Source organism: Cuculus canorus, chromosome 1 (genome assembly GCF_017976375.1).
Source record: "Cuculus canorus isolate bCucCan1 chromosome 1, bCucCan1.pri, whole genome shotgun sequence".
In the NCBI taxonomy this organism is placed as follows: domain Eukaryota; kingdom Metazoa; phylum Chordata; class Aves; order Cuculiformes; family Cuculidae; genus Cuculus; species Cuculus canorus.
The window spans coordinates 129,636,470-129,658,355 of NC_071401.1; the positions used below are offsets into that span (position 1 = coordinate 129,636,470).

General features: G+C 37.2%; 1 protein-coding gene across 6 annotated transcripts in view; it reads right to left on the reverse strand.

Annotated features, from left to right (window-relative positions):
• The window catches only part of LOC104066628 (potassium voltage-gated channel subfamily KQT member 1), a 488,485-nt gene that overhangs the window by 391,030 nt on the left and 75,569 nt on the right, over positions 1-21,886 (reverse strand). For all 6 annotated transcript variants that reach the window (XM_054079175.1, XM_054079191.1, XM_054079196.1 and 3 more), the window contains exon 12: positions 4,893-5,007. In XM_054079175.1, coding sequence (XP_053935150.1) covers positions 4,893-5,007 — 115 coding nt within the window. The remainder of the gene's footprint in view (positions 1-4,892; positions 5,008-21,886) is intronic.

A 21,886-nucleotide genomic window follows, 5' to 3' on the forward strand; every position in this document is an offset into this window, starting at 1 on the left:
AAAAAAGAAAACCCAACACTATTCCTACATTTTTTTAAGGAGATAAGCTAGAAGCCAATACTAATCATGAAGCATCTTTAACTATGACAGCATGGATTACTAGCAATGGTGGAATTTTCTCTACTAGTGAACAGCAGTTCTGTGTCCCCTCAGTCCCTGCAGACCTTAGTTCTGGTGAAGCAGGGAGCAGTTTTTCTGCTCTGCTCTTCTAGGCAGCCTGGAGCAAGAATAAATACAGACAAGAATCTTTCTTTGCCTCATTAAGCCTTAACCCTCACAGAAGGTTCTGTTCCTCATTGAAGAATAATTTCTGACACTCCTTTTTTATCAGGATTTCACAAGGTCCTCAGTCATCCTCACTCTTGGAGTTTCAGTTTCTCCTGTTAGAACGAAGTGCTACACTGTAGACCTTGAGGGTTTGCAGCCATTGCTTTACCTCAGGCCTATCTTTTCACCCCTCCTCAGGATTCCTATATAGCTTATGGCAATCAGCCATTTCCTCTATTCTTTTTCTTTAAAAAAGCTGATATTCCCACATCCTCTGATTGTGCAATAACCACATACTAATGCTGGGTTGTTCTGTTAATCATTGTGCAGATAAGATCTCCCTTGTACAATCTAAGAGCTGTTTTTCATACTGTGAGCCTAAAAGAAAAAGATCTGAGGTCAGAACAGTGAATAACTGGTTGCTTCAACCTTCAAATCTCTTCTACTTCACCATTTTAAGAACTCAAACTGAAATAGTGAGCCGTTTCCACAGCCATATTAAACATAAGACATAGAAATGTAGCAGAAGTACATAAATGCTTTCTAAACTTTTGCATTAAATTGTTTTAGCCAGAATTGTGGTAAAACCACAGTTCTGTAACATAATTTGACTCTGTTGTGGACAGGGCCTCAGAAAGAAGAGCAATTGTTGGTCCTGTTCTCAACCAATGAAAAGTAACTGAAACTCACTTCTCCAGGGGGAGCAGGTGTAGCTATCACTTCCCTGGCAGTCTGTTCCAGCTGAAGAGTTATTACTACAGGTGTTCAGCTGAGGGCAATTGCCACTGACCATGGTCATTGTATGCAGATCTCATCAACTAAAGGTTTCCTCCCAAGAGAGCTGATGTGATGACTGCTGAACTACAGTATTACACTGCTTTCTCTATGAGACCAACTGACATTTACCTTTACATGACCTTAGTGAGCTATGAAATGTGTACTCAACCACAGTTGCTTAACCATGCTGACATATAGACTTTCGAACTTTTGCTTTTCCTTACAGCGTAAAGAGCTTTAAACACCACAGCTTTAAACCACAGAACTCTGAAAAACAAAAACAGGATGTCTGCTTCTAAAGCTGGTGCTGTGTAATTTTTCCTGAGACTGTGCTATGTGAGACCAGGTTCATGTAATCTTTCAATACAGTCTATTGGCCAAATTCTCTCTTTCCTGCTGGAAGGTTAACTCTGGTGTGTATGACAGAAAATATTTTCATGGCCAAGGGCTGTTGTCATCACAATATGCCTAACAACAACACCAGCTGGAGATTAAAAAAAAATAAAGCTTAACATTATGTTCAGTGGTCCTCTTTACTCTTTCAAAGCTCCAGTGCAGCTAGGAAAAATCCAGAAAGACAAACACCATTTGCACAATTCAACATGGGAACAATTAGAGCACACAAGCAAATCATATATTATAGACATTCCACCCCCTCACTGCTCCTTAGTAAGGCATACCAAAGCTCTAAAAGTGGCAGAACCTCTGCTCTTTCCTTTCCAGAATCACTTTTCCCCCTTAAACGATCACTAGGCAGTAGATAGATATATTGCATCATCCCTGCCTCATCCAGGTTATTGTGGTCTGAAACATGAAATTGAGGACCAACAGATATAAGTCCTCTCTAAAGACAGGAGCGCACACACACACACACAAATAAGAGCAAGTAAAGGAACAAGTAGAGGACCCAAGGCCATCTGAAACTCAGCAGCTTCCACACCAGCTCCAAGACTCCCTATGTGCTGGGGAGGTTTCCTTCCCAGTCAAATGAACTCTGAATTGCCACAGGCTGCAGGCTTACATCTGCATGTCCCTTAATCAGAGGTAACTTCAGGAATTCCCTAGTCCTGTAACCATAACCAATAGGCACCCATCTCCCTTCCAAAATCCTCCATGCTACATCGCATTCAGCTCATACAAAAGTTCATTTCCATTTACAGAGGGCTTCGGCAAGCTGCTGGCTTGTATGCATCATTTTAACTGCTGTTTTTCTTCTTCTTCCACAAGAGTGGGGTTTGATAGTGCAAGAGCATATTAGTGCAAGTCTACAGGACTTGCAGTTGACTGTCTTGTCAATCTAGCCACATAACTACTCCCAAGGCTGTCTCAGGCTTATTCAACTTTGGACACACTTCAGAAGCAGACAGTATAAAACAACATAGCTCCACTCAGGTGAGCAACCACATGAAGTTTTTACCCCTGAGAGGGTGGGCCAGAGATATTCAGAAAGAACTTCAGACAATCACAGAATTGCATCTTGAAAATATTGCTTTTGTTCCTTAGCTCACGACAGTTGCATTTTTCCACATTTTTGACCAGATTACTGGGAAAAAAAACCCAAATATCATCTCAAATATCTAACAGATCTAAAGCAGATATATTTCAAAGGAAAAGTATCTTCAGCTCAAATCGCAAGCTTGTTATTTGGTGTTCTTTTTATTGTCACCTTCCACCAGGACAGCATACCTTGTATATGCTTGCATGGATCACTAACATCAGAAATTCAATACTGGATGTAATAACTGCTGAAACCCGGGCAGTGCTGCAACCCACTGAACTGATCTGCCTTCACTCAAGATACATTCTTAAATGGCAGCTTCACCAGTTTCTAACCAACCCTATAAGGTTTGCCAAGTAACCGCTTTTGTTACTGTGAGACTAATGCACATGCACAGTTAGATGCAACAGACATTTGTCCAAGATAGCATGGCTCAAGGGTAGGAATTCTATTCTTCTGGGACAACCTGTCTTCCCACACAATGAAAAGAGCTTTGAAGTCAGCACGGCCAAAATTCAACGTTATTGTCAGCAGCTAATATTCCTTCTATCATCCATCTAGGAGACAGGATTTCAAAAGGATCTGCTGTTTACATTACAGAGAAATAACTCCCAAAATATTAAAATAGTGGACCTGATATTTCATGTTTAATAACCAACACAACAGCTTACAAAGTTTAAAAAAAAATACCAGTTACTGACTTTGGAATAATTGTATAATGTGAGATAGATCTTGTAACTCATACTGCTTGTTCAAGGCAAGGAATACTTTGCCTTTCGGCAGCTTGACAAAGTCAAGCTTGACTTCACAAAGAAATGCTCCATGTGAAACTGTCAACATTGTAGCATACTATCATCAATTATTACATTAATGCCATGTTTTCACTTGTTATAAACTGGGGAGGTTCATCACCTATACATACATGTTTGGCTGAATTCTATTCTTGGAAAAAAAAATGACTGTATTGTGAGTTTAGAATGAAGATTTGTCACAACAGTTATCAAATGCACATTATTCCTAAATCAGAAAAAAAAGCACATCCCATTAAATACTTCACTCTAAAGGAGAAACGGGGTGGGAAGGCGGAATCTAACTGGTACTAACTCTAGAGCATGAAACATCATCTATGTGAGCAAATAGAATAACTGTTTATTCTAACCAGATAAGCAGGCAGAATAAAAGTGGCTCTTTTATCAGAAAAAAAAAAAATTCCTATCACAAATTCCAAGGCCCTGTAGTGTAAGGAACACATTATTAAGTGAAAAGCAAAAGCCATGCTGTTTTGGAAAGCTCACGCACCAAAGTATAGCACACGTGAAGACTTACCTGCTTTCACTTCTGCTAAAAGACAAGAAATCACACTAAGTATATTTAATATTCATGTAGAATGCATACGCATATCAGGCAAATACAGCATTAACGTGTCATGAGCTTGTGCCAGCTGTACCATACCTTTGCGCCGTATCGCTGCTAACTCAAGAATTCTATTCACCAGCACTTTTTGTATCAGTATTTGCTGTGATATAAAGCCTTAATATGATACGTGGATGCTCTGGTCCATCCAGGCCTTGCTGTATGCTTTAACACTCTGCTTCACATTTGAAATTTACTCTAGAATCCCCATAACCAACACTGGAGTTGTACATTATAGGACCAGAATATGAGGGCTAGTCAAGAGCCTGTCAAAACACAATATGGAGGTGTCCTTCACGAAGACATTATTATATTTATTTCAAGAAATTGATGTTTGCTAAACCAATTACCAGCAGCATGAGAGATCATTCAACAGTTGCAGTGAACTTATTGATAGTAAAGACCCACTGTTCTGGCCAATATAGGCATCTTCAATATCTCCTTAGTAATTTTACCTTCATAGTTTTGGCATACCATTTCCTTACAAGTTTGCCTACTTTATCAAGATATTACACATAATAAAACTTTTCTATTTCCAGGCTATATTTATAAATTACTCTCTCATTTATGTCTCTAATCAGTTCATACATTATTCATATTCCAAGTTCTCCAGAACTCAAACTAATTTAGAATTCTATACAGTATAAACCTACCTATGAAACAACCTCAGGAACTGTATCAGCCACCTTAAAAAGTAAAACAACAGAGACAGCAGGACTGCAATCCACTACACACTTTCCGAATGTCTGACTTGTTCCACTAAACTTAAAGGTAAACTTGCATTTTGTAGAAATGTTCATGTGCATTTAAATAAGATTAAACTCATAATCACTTCAAGTGCAGCCAGTGAAAGAATAATACTTGTGTTCAGTGACAAGTCCCTTTCACCATTAACGAACATTTGTATTATCAATTAGAAAGTCATTACTCCACTTACTGTGCCACATTGGATACAGCTGGCAGTGGTGACTCTTCTGACATAAGGTCAATGTCATCAGTGAAGCTATTTGCTCGTGACATTTCTTGGGTACTCCCTTCTAAACGCCTTCTCACTGCACAAATAATTCAAAGAAATAATAAAAACAACAAATTAGACAACATATACAAGCTCTTAACCCTTGCTTAACATACTGTGCAGTAGATCAAGAGATGGTTCCAAGAGGATACATGGCTTTCTTTTTTATCAGAATCGCCAAAGTTGATGCTTAGAGCATGTGCCAAGCAAACATATATATACACAAATACATAATTATAGTTCTATATAAATACACAGTAAGTTCTTACAAAACGGTTTGTCTTCTTGAGGACTGTCACCTTGCAAGTAGAAATTCACCATATCCACAATTTCTGTGGGCCTGACAGAAGAAACAATCTGACTTCCATTTCCTCAGTTAATGCTAATTCATATGTTTGCTTTGATTTCTCTAAAACCCTTCTTCAAAATTGTATTGCTATATCACATAAAGAGCATTCTTGTCTGAAGTATTCAATCTGGTCAATATATTCACCCACATTCAAAAATTCTCCCATGGACCAGGTAAGAACTTCAGGTGTTTGAATGCAGCCAGCTCAGCAGAGTAACCATGATGGATACAAAGCTGTGCTGTAGCTCTGCTTATATTCCAAGCATAAGAAAGCTACAAATTTCATGACAGATTGGGAAAGCATATGATAGCCAATGAATAAAGGGAGTTCATTCACAGGCTGCAAAAAACAGAGAAGCGCAGCTAGCCCTGTGACTGATGAAAGTTGGTTATGAAAACATAATAAAAGTCTATAGCCTCAATACTTGTTTCCATCAAGTACAGGGCTGTATATTATATGCGTACCAGTTCAGCTGCATCAGTACTTAGAAGCAATTTCTTCTTTAAAGTTTTTTCATAGAAAAGTTTAAAGTTTCTTCATAGAAACCCAGCAAATTTGAGAGTCAGCCAAAGGCAGAGTTAAGTCACTGTGCCCATGTAAGGCATAATCAAGCTAAACAAAAACTCTGTATTACTATCAATTCCCACTACATAATGAACTGCAGAGCTGGTAGGAGAAGGATCTAGTTAATTCATGGGACATTGCCCCCTTTATAGCACAGGATAGATACTAAAATTACTGCAAGGCATTTGTCACAATAAGAATTGGGATTATATTTGATTTCCATAATTTTAAAGGTTTGGTCCATAGTGCCTTATCAATTTTACCTCTGTCTCATCACACTGCTGTTTGCAATCTGCATCCATGGGTTCTTAAAAAAACCCATAACACCCTAACTGTTTACATTTGGCTTGCTAACTCCTTTCCTGGGAAGTATTCACTACAAAACGGCTCTCTGGTCCATAACAGGATAATTATGAGAAAAGAGGGACAACGGTAGTGTGTCAGTCCTGAGACTTTCTCATTATTCACATCTGTGGTTGCTCCGCTGAGTGCTGCAGAGCAGTTTTGCTTTCACTGCAGGATGCGCCTGCAACTCCTGCTTCTGTGACCGTGGACCCTCTGCAGAGATAATGTAGAATGTATTCCCAGGCTTAATGGCTTCAATCAGTGCTTAGGTACCTTCACAAGCCCGGCAAGTTTCCATTCCTTCTTTGCAGAGAGTAAAAAGAATACATATTTTCTGTTCGGTGAAGACTTTACCATGATTATCTGAGTCTCATCACACAGGTAGTACACATACATTTCATTCCTACAAGCAATTTGAAATAGACAATGGTGGGATTATGTACTTGAAACAAACAGGAGTTCCATAACATATATTCCATAAATCCTTTTATTAATTGAAGATTCATCTCAGCCCTATAAAACACAAGTACATTAGTACTTGGAGACGTCTCAAAGATTGCTTTCTCCTCCTCAAGATTCCTGTGTGGTCAGATCTGTGGACAGAACAATTTTTGCCAGTTTGGTTACAGACTAGCTTTAGCTCAAAACCTGCCTCTTGTGCACACAAATATTGAGATATCAGAGTTCTTTCTAGACACTCTACTCTTATATATCAAGTTGAAGTGGAAATCAGAGCTCTGGATCTCATAATATTTGGGTGGTGATAGCATAAGATTCCCTACTATTTTCAGAGTTACTTAACTCAGACCCAGGTCAAGCTTGTGTTTTGTGAAGCGTTAAGCCATCACAAGAGAAAAGCTGTTTTATCCTTGTGACTCTAACAATGCTATGTAACACTACAACCCTTTGTGCTCTTATCACTCATTAATCCTGTGTGTTGCTGCTTTAATATATAAGCCCATTAATAATGTTTTCTGGTCCATGCATCCAAATATTAATGACAACGGTAAACGCAAATAACATCTCCCTCATTCTACATATTGTCTGTCCTTAAGGTGACTGTCAGAGTCATGAAAAGCTATTGTCTTATTTGAAACACTCTTCCTAGAACCAACTCAGTTAACTTTCTGAAGTTAACTGTTCACTTTCTCTGAGTGAATTTCCAAAACTCATTTAGACAGCAATGTTCAGCCATAAATCAGAATTCCCAAAATGACACAAAAAAGAACAAAAACTTTTTAATGTTAAGAAGCCATAAAATACTGAGCAGTGACATAATTAATAATAATAATCATCATCATTCACAGCATGCTTTCAGTTTGAGAAAGTGTGGAGCATTAAAATATATTCAACACATACTTTCCAGAAATAAAAATAAATAAATTTATTTCCAGAAGTAAAACCTACAGTTGTAAGGTCCAGCTACTACATAAGGTAAGCCTGTAACAGCTGCAGCTCAGGCCAGAACAACTGTGAATTCCCTCTCTTTATTTATTTTAATAAGCTTTCCTTTTCTAAACTGAATTTATGGGAATGAATGCCTAATTTTCATTGTTGCAGAAGAGCGAGGAGGGAAGTCAAAGAAATATGAAGGGGAACAAGAAGAGAAGCCATCCTTCCATCTTTCCTTTCACAGTATGAAGCTGTACCTATTCGGTCATAAGATATTTAATATTTTATGAGAATGAACAGTAGGAAACAGCAAGTTGAAAATACAGAATAGTATCTACTACAACATTATAAATACCAGTAAACTGCATAAACCTAAGAATCCATGAAGCAAATCAATTCAGTAAATGAAACAGCAAAAGGAAAGCTAAGTTTCAATACCTCTATTTTTTTCTTCAATTTCAGGTTCTAAAATGATAACAATATATAATAAACAGATCCAAATATAACCCAGGGATATTTTCATAGAACTCCTTAGCTTTATTTAACCTTAGATTCCTTATCCATATTATATCAACTTATGTCTTTGTAGTATGGGTAAAAAGTGAACTCCCAATTTATAACTGCAGTAGAAAATATGATTACACACAGTTCCCATTACCATGGCCATCCTCAAATATGCAAAGCCTACCAATACCATACTCACCAAAAAAAAACACCCAATACTAATTTAAAGATAATTCATACCATCCCCACACAGTCTAGTTTACAAAAGTCAGCAGAGAACTGCAGCGGCTGTTTAGGTTATATAGAAGTGCACCCGCAGTTGCTAGTCCAAGGAATACAAATACGAAAGAACTTGAATGACAGGAGATATTTAGCAAATTAAACTGGGGAAAAAAGCAGCCACGTGGATATAAATGGATGGTAAAATTGAAACAGTTTAACCTAAAACCATTCCTGTCACACAAATATTTATTCCTCAAATCATTAAGTAATAGACTGTGTGATGACAACGCCAAGTGTATGGTGACAGGTAAGAGCTCAAAGAGCAGATGACTAAAGATGACCAGGAAAAATGTAGAGTTGCATGTACAAACTGAACTGGAGAAGGGCCAGATGAGACATAGAGGGTAAGCCAAACTAATCTTCAACCAAAAGAAAGATTCACATGTAGAGAATGTTGATGAGCATAAGATCTCTTCTACCAGATGAAAGCAAGGGTGGGAGCTTTTCTGTTTGTCGAGGGAGGCGAGGGGGGGGGGGGGGTTGGTTCACTGGTTAGTTTTAAAGAGAATATTACAAGAAAAACTCATGCCGAAAGTAAATTCCAATTTGTTCTTTCAGCACTAGTCTCTTAATCACCGTCACCCAAATGGATTATTCTTTTTCTTTCTTAGGACAAGGACTTCTTAGTGCTAGAAAAGTTATTCTTCATCGATTAACTCCAAAATTAGATAACCTGTAAGAGAAAAGTAATGACAGCATTTTGCTAAATGTGTTTTATCACTATTATACCCTTAGCAAGAACTTGTATAAACAGTAAGTTGACAAACAGAAGCAATAAATCTGTAATGTGCCTTCTTAATAAAATACAGAGTTAAAATGGAAATATACACCCAATTTTTATTGGTTTTTATTGAATTCATTTGGAACAGTCATATCAAAATTATTATGACATCAAGCCCTCTCTAAGGTGCAATCAAACTTTTCTTTATTAATAAAATCAAATGAAATACTAAAATGAAGAACAAATTTCATCTGTAAATTTAACTACATGTTTAACAACATGAAACTAAGCAAGTTTATGAGTTTATTTACAGTAAAATCAATTTACTAGTTTGTTTCGGTTTTGGTTTTGTTTGTTTAACATCCATATCCACTTGAATAAAAATCTTTCCTGCACACTTCACTGACAGAAAAATTAATTTAAACTATTTCATTTAAATCATTTAACTTTAAAGACAACGTGCACAACATGCACCATTGGCAACACAACACTAGGAAGAAAGGAAAACCTCTTAATTTTAGTCCATTCCCATTCTATGGCACACCTAAGCCAAAATCCTCTGCTTTTTCTGCAGTCAATCGAGAAAGTAAATAGAAGGCATGTCTGAAGAGTGACTGTCAGGCCAATCTCAGGCAATGGTATTATACTTACTATAATGCACATATGTTGATTCCGTGGCAAGGTAGGTGGGTTTCAACTTTCAGATCAAAAATTGCTAAAACTCTCTCACCACACCAGGCTACACTACTCAATGTAAGAAAAAAAAAAATCCATGAATAAACACATGATTTTTTTATTTTACCTGTAAGGCTGCACATTGACAGAAAATCCATGGAATGACTGCTTCCTTTATCCAGAGAAAAGAACTAAACTACCTGTGAGATCATAGCATTATTTGTCTTCTTTTTTTTGTAGCAGGAACCCATATAACCTTGCTGCCCAAAACACAGTATTTTTAAAGCTGTACAGAGGCACAAACTGGCTTGGAGCATAGACAGAGATTTCCAAATCCTTACTTTCTTTGGACAAAAAAAGAAAATCAATGATTTATGAAAGACAAGGCATCTAGAAGTGTCTGAGATCTGACCACCAGCCTGCCTTTAAAGACCTTTTCAACTTCCTATAATTACTCATCTCAGAAGCCAAATAGTATTCAAGCTCATCTGTGCAGTGATGATGGAAGAAGATATAAAAACATATCATGATCATAGACTCAATAACTGCTTTTTTAGTTACATTATGAAAGCTTTTCTTCATTACTATTTTCAAATTCAAGCGTCAGAAGCATACTCTGTTCTAGCCTAAATAAGACAGAGCTATTTTTATTTTAGTTTTCTGTAAAAATGCTAAAAACCTGAGCATCTGAAGCTGGTATTTTAAATCCTCACTAGATACTCAAATATAAGCCACCTGCAAATGCCAAATACTCAAACTGTCCCACATAGAAGTCTAAGAGCTACAAGTGCCCAACAGAGTTAAAAAGACCAAGTCACTTTATGTACCTAATTTAGAGTCTAATTTATCATCATTAGAGACATGGCGGATACTGCAATTCTTGTATGTATTCCCTGAATTTGATTTTGTTAGCCGAAGGTCTGCAGAATCAGACCACACTGAATTGAACAGTAGTTTGCTAGCAGAACAGAATTAAAACACCATCTGAAAAAGTGAATTGAGGAATAAGAATAAATTTGTATTTGCTGCAAACATATTGCTAAGTATGTGCACAAAGTGCTATGCATTATTGCTGTTGTACTTAGTGACTTTTGGCTACAAGTGTTTTAGATAAACTTCAACATCTGGTTTCCTGTGTATCTTATTTGAAACAATCAGCACTCAAAAAGCACTAATGCTTACTTTATTTGTTGTACATTCTTTTGTTTAGATAAGCCTGCAGGCCAAATTACATCCTGACTTACACCCCATGGAACCGTAATCACTCATTACATATCTAATGGGACAGCACAGAGATGTAAATGAATACCAACACAATTCAAAATCACAAAGGCATGTAGTACTAGAAAATATGCAGAAAGAAACCGGTGAAACACTTTTTGAATGCATGTGAAGGCACTGTTACCTACACAACTATCTGAACCTCCTGGTAAAATCTAGCAAACAAGAAGGTTACAACATATTCACACAAAAAAAAGCAGCCAAAAAAATCTGAACAGCATCATAAATATAATCTTCCTAAGGAAAGTACTTTTAGCACAAAATCAACCTTTTATCTTTAAATGAAACATATTGACTTAGAATATTTAGATGAATAATTTGCATTAAATAACTTTTTAGAATGAGTAGAAGTCCATACCGTTGAACCTACATAATGTTCAGCATTAACTGACAAGCAGTTTTGTTGATAGATTCAGAAAAATGTTTAGGGACCAAATGCACAAAGAGTTGCAAGTATCTCCTTATACACAGATATGACCTGCCAGAAATGAATCAGAGATTAATGGAGCACAGCAGAGAAGCATGCAGTGTCAGTGCCACTATCTGCTCAGACAGCAAGCTATTACTTCTACTGCACTCAGTTCTTTTCCTTTCAAAAGCTTTAAGTTCAGAAAGAATTTTTCTTGGCCAATTTAAACAGAGTAAATAAATTATTTTTAAATTACTATTGATAATGCTCTGATAAAAGCATTTATGATCAATTAAAAACATGAAAACATGGAGCAAAGTGACAAAGAAGAGCTACTAATCTATTTTAATTTTTACATTTCTGGTTTTATTATTCCCAGATTGTTTTTCAGTTTTCCTCATGGAAATGACACATAATAGAAAGCTACAGGAAGCTGTTTTCAGTTCCTTGTCTGAATAAGAAGTTAAAATTTGTTCCCAAAAAATGGCAGATGTGATTTTTTTTATTCTAACAGCTAAACGTAGCTAGCTGTGAGTAAGCTGTAGTCATTCTGCTATCATCATTTAATCATACTGCATATTGGACAATAATATGAATATTTAATACATGGCTAGGTATTCAATCTAAATGCTTGGATGCTTTTCTCTGGCCTCCTGCCTTTCACAGGAGAAAGGAAAGAACATATCCCAGCCACATAACCTTTTTCCCATGCGTATGTATAATGTGCCCCTAGAAGCTCTACTTGTTGCAAAAAAATCTACCTCTATGGACTTTTGTTCTCCATCTGAGCCAAATAGGCTACAAGACTCCAAAGACAAGGAAGCCAGAGAAACAGAAGGCCTATAAGGGAACCTTAGAAAAGTTTCTCATTCTCAATCTGAATCATTCATAGATATCTCCCTTCTCTTAAGATACAGTCTTTATGCATGTACCTCAGGCAACAAGCCCTTCCTATGTTTCTATATGAATATAGAAGTAAACATCCTTGTTTTAATACTTGTTCTCTCTTGGGGTCTTCCTGAAAAAAAAAAAAAGTGTCTTTTTTTCTTATGAACAAAACACAAAAGCAGCAGGCTTCCAAACTCAGTCAAATGAACGTGGTTGATATGGATGGTAATAAGGGGTAAAGTCTGACAAAGAAATTGGAAAACACATTTTCCTGGTTGGTTGGAGAAGAGCAGCATTCAAAGAAAGCCACAGAGTGAATTCCACAGAGGATACAGTTCAGCTAGTAAGTTGTGCCATATGGCAGTAGCAGGAGGATCGTGACAGTAGGTCAAATATATTAATGACATCAACAGGGAAAATAACATTTGTCCAAAGAACAGAACCTACCTACCCATCTCACCTAAAGACTTCTCACCCCTTAAGGTTAACCTTCTTCAAGTGAGGAGAGCAGGTACCTCATCTCCTCAAACATCTCCTAGCAGAAAATAATCTTGGGACATGTTTTAAACGTGCTTATGTTACCACCTCCATGATCAACAGGAAATCCCTATAGATCTTTCTGCTCCCATTTCTCTTATTTCTCAGGTTTACTAGCTTATCACTACACATTGTTCTATTAGATATTTCAGTACCTAGGTAAATCTACAGCTTTCTGCAGAGTAGTTCCAATTTGGCCATAGTAGTTTGCCATTGACACTCAGTGGCTGAAACAGCACAGATTAAGTTGCTGACATATATTGTCAGCAGTGAGCGACTTTTCCTGCCTATATTAGGCCAAAATGCTGTGACAAGTAGTTCAAGAGGAATGTGGAGTGGACACCTTTGGGAAAGCATCTAATAAGACAAGTTGCATTCAAATGACTTCAAGGAAAACAATGTTTCTCCATATTCCACAGCAGAGTATTTGAAGTAATTTCAACTTTGAAAGGTATCTCTTTTTCTCCTAACTGAAACCTTATTGTATTTATTTTGCTTATCTAACACAATCCTTGTGGCCACAGATATTTTGCACACTTTTTTCAGTTTGAAATACCATCTACAGCTTGTGAATACGTACAGAGAACAGCTTCTGCATAACTAAATTCAAGTCACCAACACTAAGGCATTTCACTTTTTAAGGCTAGTAATACTTGACTGTTAGTTCAGTTATTCTGAAGAACAAAACACGCAGTAGTCAGAACAGTCAAGAAAAATAAGACAAAAATAGCTGCGAAAATGATCCTTCTCCACTGCTCAGGTTTTTTTTTTTTTTAAAGGACAAGAAGAACTTGACCTTAAACTGAAACAACTAATAGCCAGTGAAATGTAACTTGGCAGCTTGCTAGCTCTGCAGGGAGAGGCCTTAATACATACAAACTCTTAGAATTACACATAGGGAATGTATCATCTAATATAAATATATAGAGTTACTTTCCATTATGGGATTCAGAACTGACATTATAGTAAAAATGTTTATTTTAAAAAGGAAGTACAGTTTTAATGTTGCTATTAAAGAAAATAAACTAGTTGGAAAACGTTTTTATTTTTCAAGACTGTTAATGGTCAAAGAATACAAATTGCAATGCCAGTAAAATTAGAGACATCTTCTGAATTGTTGTCAATGTTTTGACTCACAAGAACACAAAACATAACTATTGCCGTTACAATGAAATATGCCATAATTATTTGCTGGTCTAATGCAGTTCTTTGCCTCACACAATGGGATCCTTTGAGAGTGATTTCCCATTGACTAGCAGTTTATCATTAATTCAAGACATACAGAGCTGTTACCAATCTGCTTATTCTGTATTGACTGGTAAAATCATATAATCATAGAATAGTTTGGGTTGGAAGCGACCTTAAAGATCATTTAGTTCCAATCCCCCTGCCATGGGCAGGGGCACCTCCCGCTACAAAAGGCTGCTCAAGGCCCCATCCAACCTGGCCTTGAACACCTCCAGGGATGGGGCAGCCACAGCTTCCCTGGGCAACCTGTGCCAGTGCCTCACCACTCTCATTGTGAAGAAATTCCTTCTTATGTCTAGTCTAAATCTGCCCCTGTCCAATTTATAGCCGTTGCCCTTAGTCCTATCACTACATGCCTTTAAAGTAAATGATAATACTATAGGAAATAATTGCCATATTTGCCTTAAAATTCAAAACAAGTTCAGCTCTAGAAGACTTAGCATCATTATAATTCTATACTCCCAACAGCAGCCAAATAATTGTACATGACAATAAAACAAAGATACAAATCTAAATTGACACATACTCTCAGTGAGAGGCCTAGACTTTCTCTACTGAGGACATTGTGGAAGCACATTTGAGTATTTCCTGTAGCTGTTGAAGCTTAGAGCGACCTTGATTGCCCTCTGGCATCAGGCCATAATTTTGCTTGAAAAAAAAAAATCAGTGACAGTGAGAACCACACTGACAGACATAATGAGACATACAGCTCTACAGTATGTCTTTCCTTTCGCTCCACTAAAGAAGGTGTGTGCAAGAGCACAAAAAAGCTCACTTTTAGGCACACCTTGTACTTCAGTTTAACTGACCCACTCTCTCCTCACAAAACACATTCTGTGGAGCAGAGTGTTCCTCTTGAAGAGATGTGCAATGAAGGCCTGAAAGGCAGAGAAGTGAGAGATCACTGCTAGTGCCAAGATTGCCAAATACAATAGTCAGTACATTACATTATGAACTGGCTGCAGATTTTACCAACCTCAAAGAGAAATCTGGATGAGTAACTTGACTTATACAAATCACAACAGATAAGTATTTTCTTACCCCACTAGCCCCATTACAAGGCTTTGGTTCCATCCATGCTTCTTTAAGCCACATTACCGAGGACTGAGACAGAAATTCATCTTTGCTCTATGCAAAAGTGACATGACTCAGTTCTCAATCTTAATGCCATTAATCTCACAATTTATCACCGCGAACATTTTCATTTATATACATATGCATTTACAGCTACAGATGTAGAATCCTGACAGAAGCAGCAGGGGACAAAACAACTCCCATGATATTGTCTTGATTTCTAACTAAACATTTTCCACTTAACGATAAAAAAAAACAAAACCCACAAGGGCAATTTGTTTTCTAATGACTAATGCTTTCAGACACATTGTCAAGAGGACAGAAACCAAGTATGTTTGGGACAATATTCCTTGTGCCACTGACAGACTAAAGCAGCTCTGACATTTGTTGGCAGGCAAGCCACAGATGACCCTTACAGAATATTCCCCTCAGTTTTCTGTGGCATGAAAGACTCAGATATTGGTGTCTTAACTCAGTTGAAGAGTCCACCAAGTGATACTCAACTTTCATACTCTGTCTTATAATACATGATAACTTGAATAAAAGCATCTCTACAATAACTTCGTTTAGAGCCCTAGCAATTAAAACTCTAGGGCATTTTTTTTCAGCTAGTAAAAACTAAGAAAACTGTTAATATGTTGTTGTTGGGTTTTTTAAGTAAAGTAGCAAATACATTTTTAGCTGAAGTAAGAAAGATTGCTCAAAACTGAACTTCTCTTATAAAGAAAGAGATAAATTCAGCCCTGGCAAACATTTACATCAGAAACACCATGTTGTACGACATTCTAGACAGCTAAGGAATACTGTTTCATTTTGAAAGAATATCAAATACTTGACAGTTTCATCATTGCCTGGGAAGGTCCTCCCTGAATCACTTCAGCTTGATCTTCCTCAGAGCGAATTTCACAAGCCTTTGCTGTTGCCTAAATGCCAAGAATGACTTTTGAGGAAAGTGCTGTGTTATTATGCCTGTGTCCAGTGGACAGAGCATTGAGCAAACCTGACCCGAGTCTGTATTCTGAACATGGCTACTATTTGCCTGCCACAGCGTAGCTGAGTTTTGAAGATAAGTACACTCAAGTCATTTCAAAATAATTTCCACTGCATTTGAAGACTTAGTTAGAATAGAACAGGTCATCTTGCCTCTACTTGTGCCTTGGTCAAACACCAGATATACAGGCTACATAAAGAACATTTAAAACTTCAGCAATGGTTTGAAATGACAACCATTTTGTTTTACCAATTAAATCTGGAGAAAATGGATGTTTCACTATACAAATACTTTTGGTCTGTGTCGGTGGAGAGGTAGCAGGATTCCATTATCATTCAAATGCGAACCATACACATACCAGCTTGGAATGGTCTGCACTTTTGAATAACCACTAAGACAAAAAAAAACAAAACCAAAAAAGTCTGTATTTTCCAAACACCAGGTAACAACCGGTCAGGACAAAAACCCTGTCATGCACTGCCTTGTCCCCAACAAAGCTGAAGAGCAGATGCACAAGGACAGGACAGAGGGACAGTGCTAGCTGCACAGAGAAGTTTCTGTGGCCTGCAGCTGTGGGACTTTCCAAGACTGTGGTGGTATCCAAGAATTCTCGATAGATTTTCTTCACATTAAATTTGTTCACATGGTGTTTAGAACATATCAAAATTTGCTTACTCTGATCTTTTTACAGATCTGAACATGCATTCACCCAGTGCGTGGAAAACTCATGCAGTGGCCTCAAATACTTAATATAGCTACATGGAAATAACGCAGCACTAGAGAAATATCATGTCACAACCCTATAAAGGTAGAATAAAAGTAAAATGAACTTTATTTCAACAAACCTTTAGAGAAAGGTATTAAAGACTGGAAATAATGAAGGCCAAGAGGAAAATTACTTCTTCCAATAAGACAAGGCTAAAAATCTTATTACAATTCTTAAGCATTAAGACTGAAGATTTTCACTGCCATTTGGACTCTCAGCATTATAAAGGCTACTGATTGTTTTACACAAGGCTTTGGGAGATCTGCCTCCAGACCTGTAGGGAGAAATTAAGACTGTGTCCCACCTCCCCAACCATCTTCCTTTTCATTGATTGGGCAGTTACTTCCTCATTCTAAGCATTGACTCTGTTTGTTGAGGAACTCCTCCCAAACCTCCTCAAAATCCACGCCTTACAAGTTAGCTTTCAAGTTATAAATGCTTTGGTTTTCTTTTATCCAGATTTGCATACAGCCCTTTTTTCATCTGAATAGATTTAAGTTGAAGTCACAAGAGAAGATCTTGCAGTTTGTTTCAAAGTACCAACCATTTCCGGGTTTCCAAAGGTTATTATAAACAACGATGTTTGCTAACATGACACAGAAGCACCTTCTGTGCAAGGGCCTGCTTCTCTTCTGCCCAGATCCAATCATCATTCATCTGATTTTTACAAGGGATTCACAACTGAAACCTTAGTGTTCTCCTGCTCCACTCCAAAGTCCTTATAGATTGTCAGTCAGCACAAATACTCAGTTACTTGCAGCTCAACAGGTTAAATGAAAGCTGGCAGCACAAAGACAAAATTCAGCAATATTATTTGCCCTAGAGTAGTTGTTCAGTTGCAAAAGCAATGCTTAGATGAGATGACTGAAACTGAAGAGAGCCTTTCTACAAGAACTCTTTCATTTTTTTTCATGACTAAGACATTGATTCCTGTGAGAGAGTCTCACAGGAGAAAAAAACATTTCAGCATTTGAGATGGGACACATCTGCACTACACAAGGGAGGACATGCAAAGCTAAGATGTCCTGTCGCTTTGCAGCATAGTTTCTTCAGATGGTTGGCACAGAAGCTAACAAAATAAACACTGGAAAAAATGTTCTGACAACACAACGTCATGTAGAAAAGAACTGCATAACCCAATCACAGTAGCACCTAAATGAAGGGAGAGAGAGGACTGTAGATGTGTGATTGCATCTTATGAAATGGAAACACTAAGGTATACTCAATGCTAGAATAGGGAGATATTGAGATGGAGGAGGTAGAAGAAAAGAGCATCAGAAGTCTCCTTAACAAGCTTTATTCTGAATTAAACAGTTTGAAACAAAACCAGCAAATTTGCTCAAATTAATCTTATTTTTAGAAATTGCTACTGACACAAACTTTATGGACCCTAACCTAAATTGCTTCGCTCTTCATTTATAAGAGGTTCAAGAATTATTTTCCCTCCAGGCTGTTTCTGCTCCAACTAGCCCATGTCCAAGTTTGGCATAAAATAATGCATTTATCTAGCACAGAATATCCCCACCCCTTTAAGTGGACTTAAGCAGAAGATAGCAAATAACATAAGCTGAGGATCTTTACCAGGTAAACTATTTCCCTATAAAAGCCTTTACTATCTTATCCAAGTAGATCTCTATCAGCTAAAACTGATGTCATTAATTTGACATTTGAATAAGCCTACTGTTTTATGAATGTGATTTTATCAGTGCAACAGCAGAACTTACAGTGATACTGTTTCTCCAACAAGAAAAGGAAAGATCCTATTTAACATTGATATTTTACTACACTAAGGCAAGTTTGCATATACTTTCTGCACACCAGGCTGGCTAAATTCATCCTCATAAACCTTAAGCTGCTGGTCCCCTGTGTACACCAAAGTCTCTCTCTCTCTTTTACAAATTCATGGAAACATCAGCCGATCTCATTCTTTCAAATAAACAGCAAGAGAAACTTGTAGACTTCTACCTAGGGCTGCCGGCACATACTTGCTTCACTATGGCTCACTCAGCACAAACTAATCTAGGATAGATTCAGGTCAACCTGACCTGAAATGGCTCTTAATTGAGTTAGTACAACCAGGTCTAGAGTATCCCATTGCCATGGTCTGATTCACCCCATTAAAAAACAGAATTAAAAATCCACTAGCAACAAACACTGGCTTTATGCTGCTTAAGACTTTTTTTTTTTTAAATTAGAATCATGTTCTGAGAAGTCAGCATAATATAATACTTAAAGGAACACAAACAGATTCAAAGGGTCAGAATAAAGTTCCAGTTTACGTAGCCATGAGGCAAATTCAGGATCAGGTTGTGTGCAAGCCAGAATTACTGGAATTGGTTATCAGAATTTTATAACAGATGCTTTCCCCAAAATTTACCTTATCCAAATATGAAAAAATATTTTTCTACAGAGGAGTTGCCAAGTCCACGCCAACTACACACAGCTCTCTTGTTGGTGAGACCACATGCTACAGACCATAATAAGAAAGAAAAAGAGGAAACCCAGGGAGAGTTTTTTTGACAGCGGATTGCCACTGATGGAAGACGCTTAGTATCAATTAAAGAAATAATACATCATTTTAAAAGCCATCAGTGCTGCTTTATATTTCCAAGCTGGCTATTTTTCTGCTGTGTTGGGCAGCACTGTATGTTTTCATAACACAAGACAGGAGGTGCTGTGGGAGTCTCACCCACATTAACATGGCTTCAAAAGCGAGAGCACTGCCTAACAGAGGAGCAAAGCAGAGAAGGGGTGTCCAAGGTAATTCATCAACCCTTTCGCCCTACTCCCTCTATGGACCTCTATTACCGCAGGGGAATTTCCATAGAAATTACTGCCAAGTCAGTATATTCACTGCAAATTTCTCTGCAGGAGAGCACTAAGGAGGATCTTTTCCTAGAGACACATTTACTCACTTACTGTTTCAAAAGAGGTTCATTTAAATATAAATGTTCTCCAGCAAGTATACAGGATTTATATTAAAAAATTTTGCCAACTTCTCTTGTAAAGAACGAAAGTATTGCCCACACAAAACATTGCTTAAATGCATGTTGCTTTTTCATTTATCTCCCACTGAGTGGCTTTATAACAATCACTACCATTTTATCCAGTCCAATTCGGTGATTCTTTCAACTTTACGTAACAGAAAAGTTAGCTGAAAAGCAGATATCAATAACTCACTATGAAACTCTGACACCCTAATTCTGTAAGAAAGACTAAGAATTTTAAGCAAAATCCCTCACAGGGAGAAGCTTTTCAAATCCTCAAAGTTTGGTCATAATTCCATGTCACATTCTATTAAAAGTAACCAGGTAAAATTGTTTCATCTACTGTAGTCAAGCAATGCTAAAGAGATCAGAATTTGGCCCAATTTTAATCAATACAAATAAGCAGCCTTACTCACTTAGAAATTTATTAACTCTGATCAATAAATTTCATACAACAGCTGCACAAAATCAATGAACAACATAGCTTATACAGAACATCGCAAATGTTTGCTCATTAGGAAATTACTGTTCCTTCCTCTTTTCTTTCCAAAAAGATAAAATTATTGCAAAAGACTGTTTAGCCAAGTTTTTTAATGCTAAAGGTGCACTGGTTGTATGTACACAGCAGATTACAGGACACTCCAAATTGAAAGGCAATCGGTTCCAGATGTTTTCCACTAATTAAATTTAGCCCAAGCAAGGTTAAATAAATGACAAGCAGCTGCTTTTCTTTTTTTGCAATAGTCATGGAAAATACTCTTCAAGTTCTGACTGCTTCTAACTGGCAGACATACAGTGCAGTACCTATTTTTCAAGTTTTTCATGATTGAAAGGGTCTCAGGACAGTTTTCAGAGCAACTAATTATTTTCACCTCCAGCCTGCAAGACATTGTGCAGATCAGAACTACCAGGAAGCAGCTCAAAAGCAGAAATATCTCTTTGGAATGCCTCAGTTATGCATATCCCTAAGACAGCCACTCTCGTATGCATTTTCTACTTTCTGCTGGAGTAAGTAAAAATAAAGATAGGAAAACGTTAAGGTGTCACTAGATCAGATTATAGCTCAGTGCAATACCAGCAGCACCCTAACAATTTATCACTTCACTTCAAACAGGACAGCAAAGTGCATTGATTTCAGATGTCACACTCATGACAACAGTAGAAAGAATATGATAGCCAGGAACAGATGCAGGAGGTATTAGTTCAAAGTTATTCAAGCATGAGGATTCACAACGTAATGGCAAATCAGACCACTTTAAATATGGCTATTACCTAGGTAGCCCTCTATGAAGGGTTGTTGAATCCTTACTTGCGAAAAACAGATTGACAGGACTGCATCAGTTTTTACAATGGGAAAAGGTTGAAAGAGCTTTATTTCTTAGATTTCTCTCCTTCCATTTATACTCAGACATGCAGTGATTTTTTTACAACTCAGAGGATTAAACTGACAAAAATGTGTAAAAGTCCCTTGTGTGTATATCTTTAGGCAGGTTGACAGGCCAGATTTTTCATCACAGCACTTATTCTTGGTGGCACATGAAAGCCCTTTACAAAGAATACCATGTATCCCTGTATATCAAAACTGCTTTCCAAGCATCTTCCATGAGACTGCAAAAGCACATGTTATGTAAAGAGACATGTCAAGCAAACTAAAATTGTTTAAAAATTGGCTAACACCTAGGTTTCTGAACAGAAAGCAAAACTGAAAAAGAAAACTTTTTTTTTTCTATTAAGTAACAGTTACTGTCACATACATATGCACAGACACATGCACCAAAGAACTGGAGTTTATTTTACTCCTAATTCTGGAATCTTTCCAGCTTTCCCAGCTGACTTACAGTGTAAAATATTTAAAATGCATACTTTTCAAGCCATATTAAGCCCTATATTCAAGATGAAAAG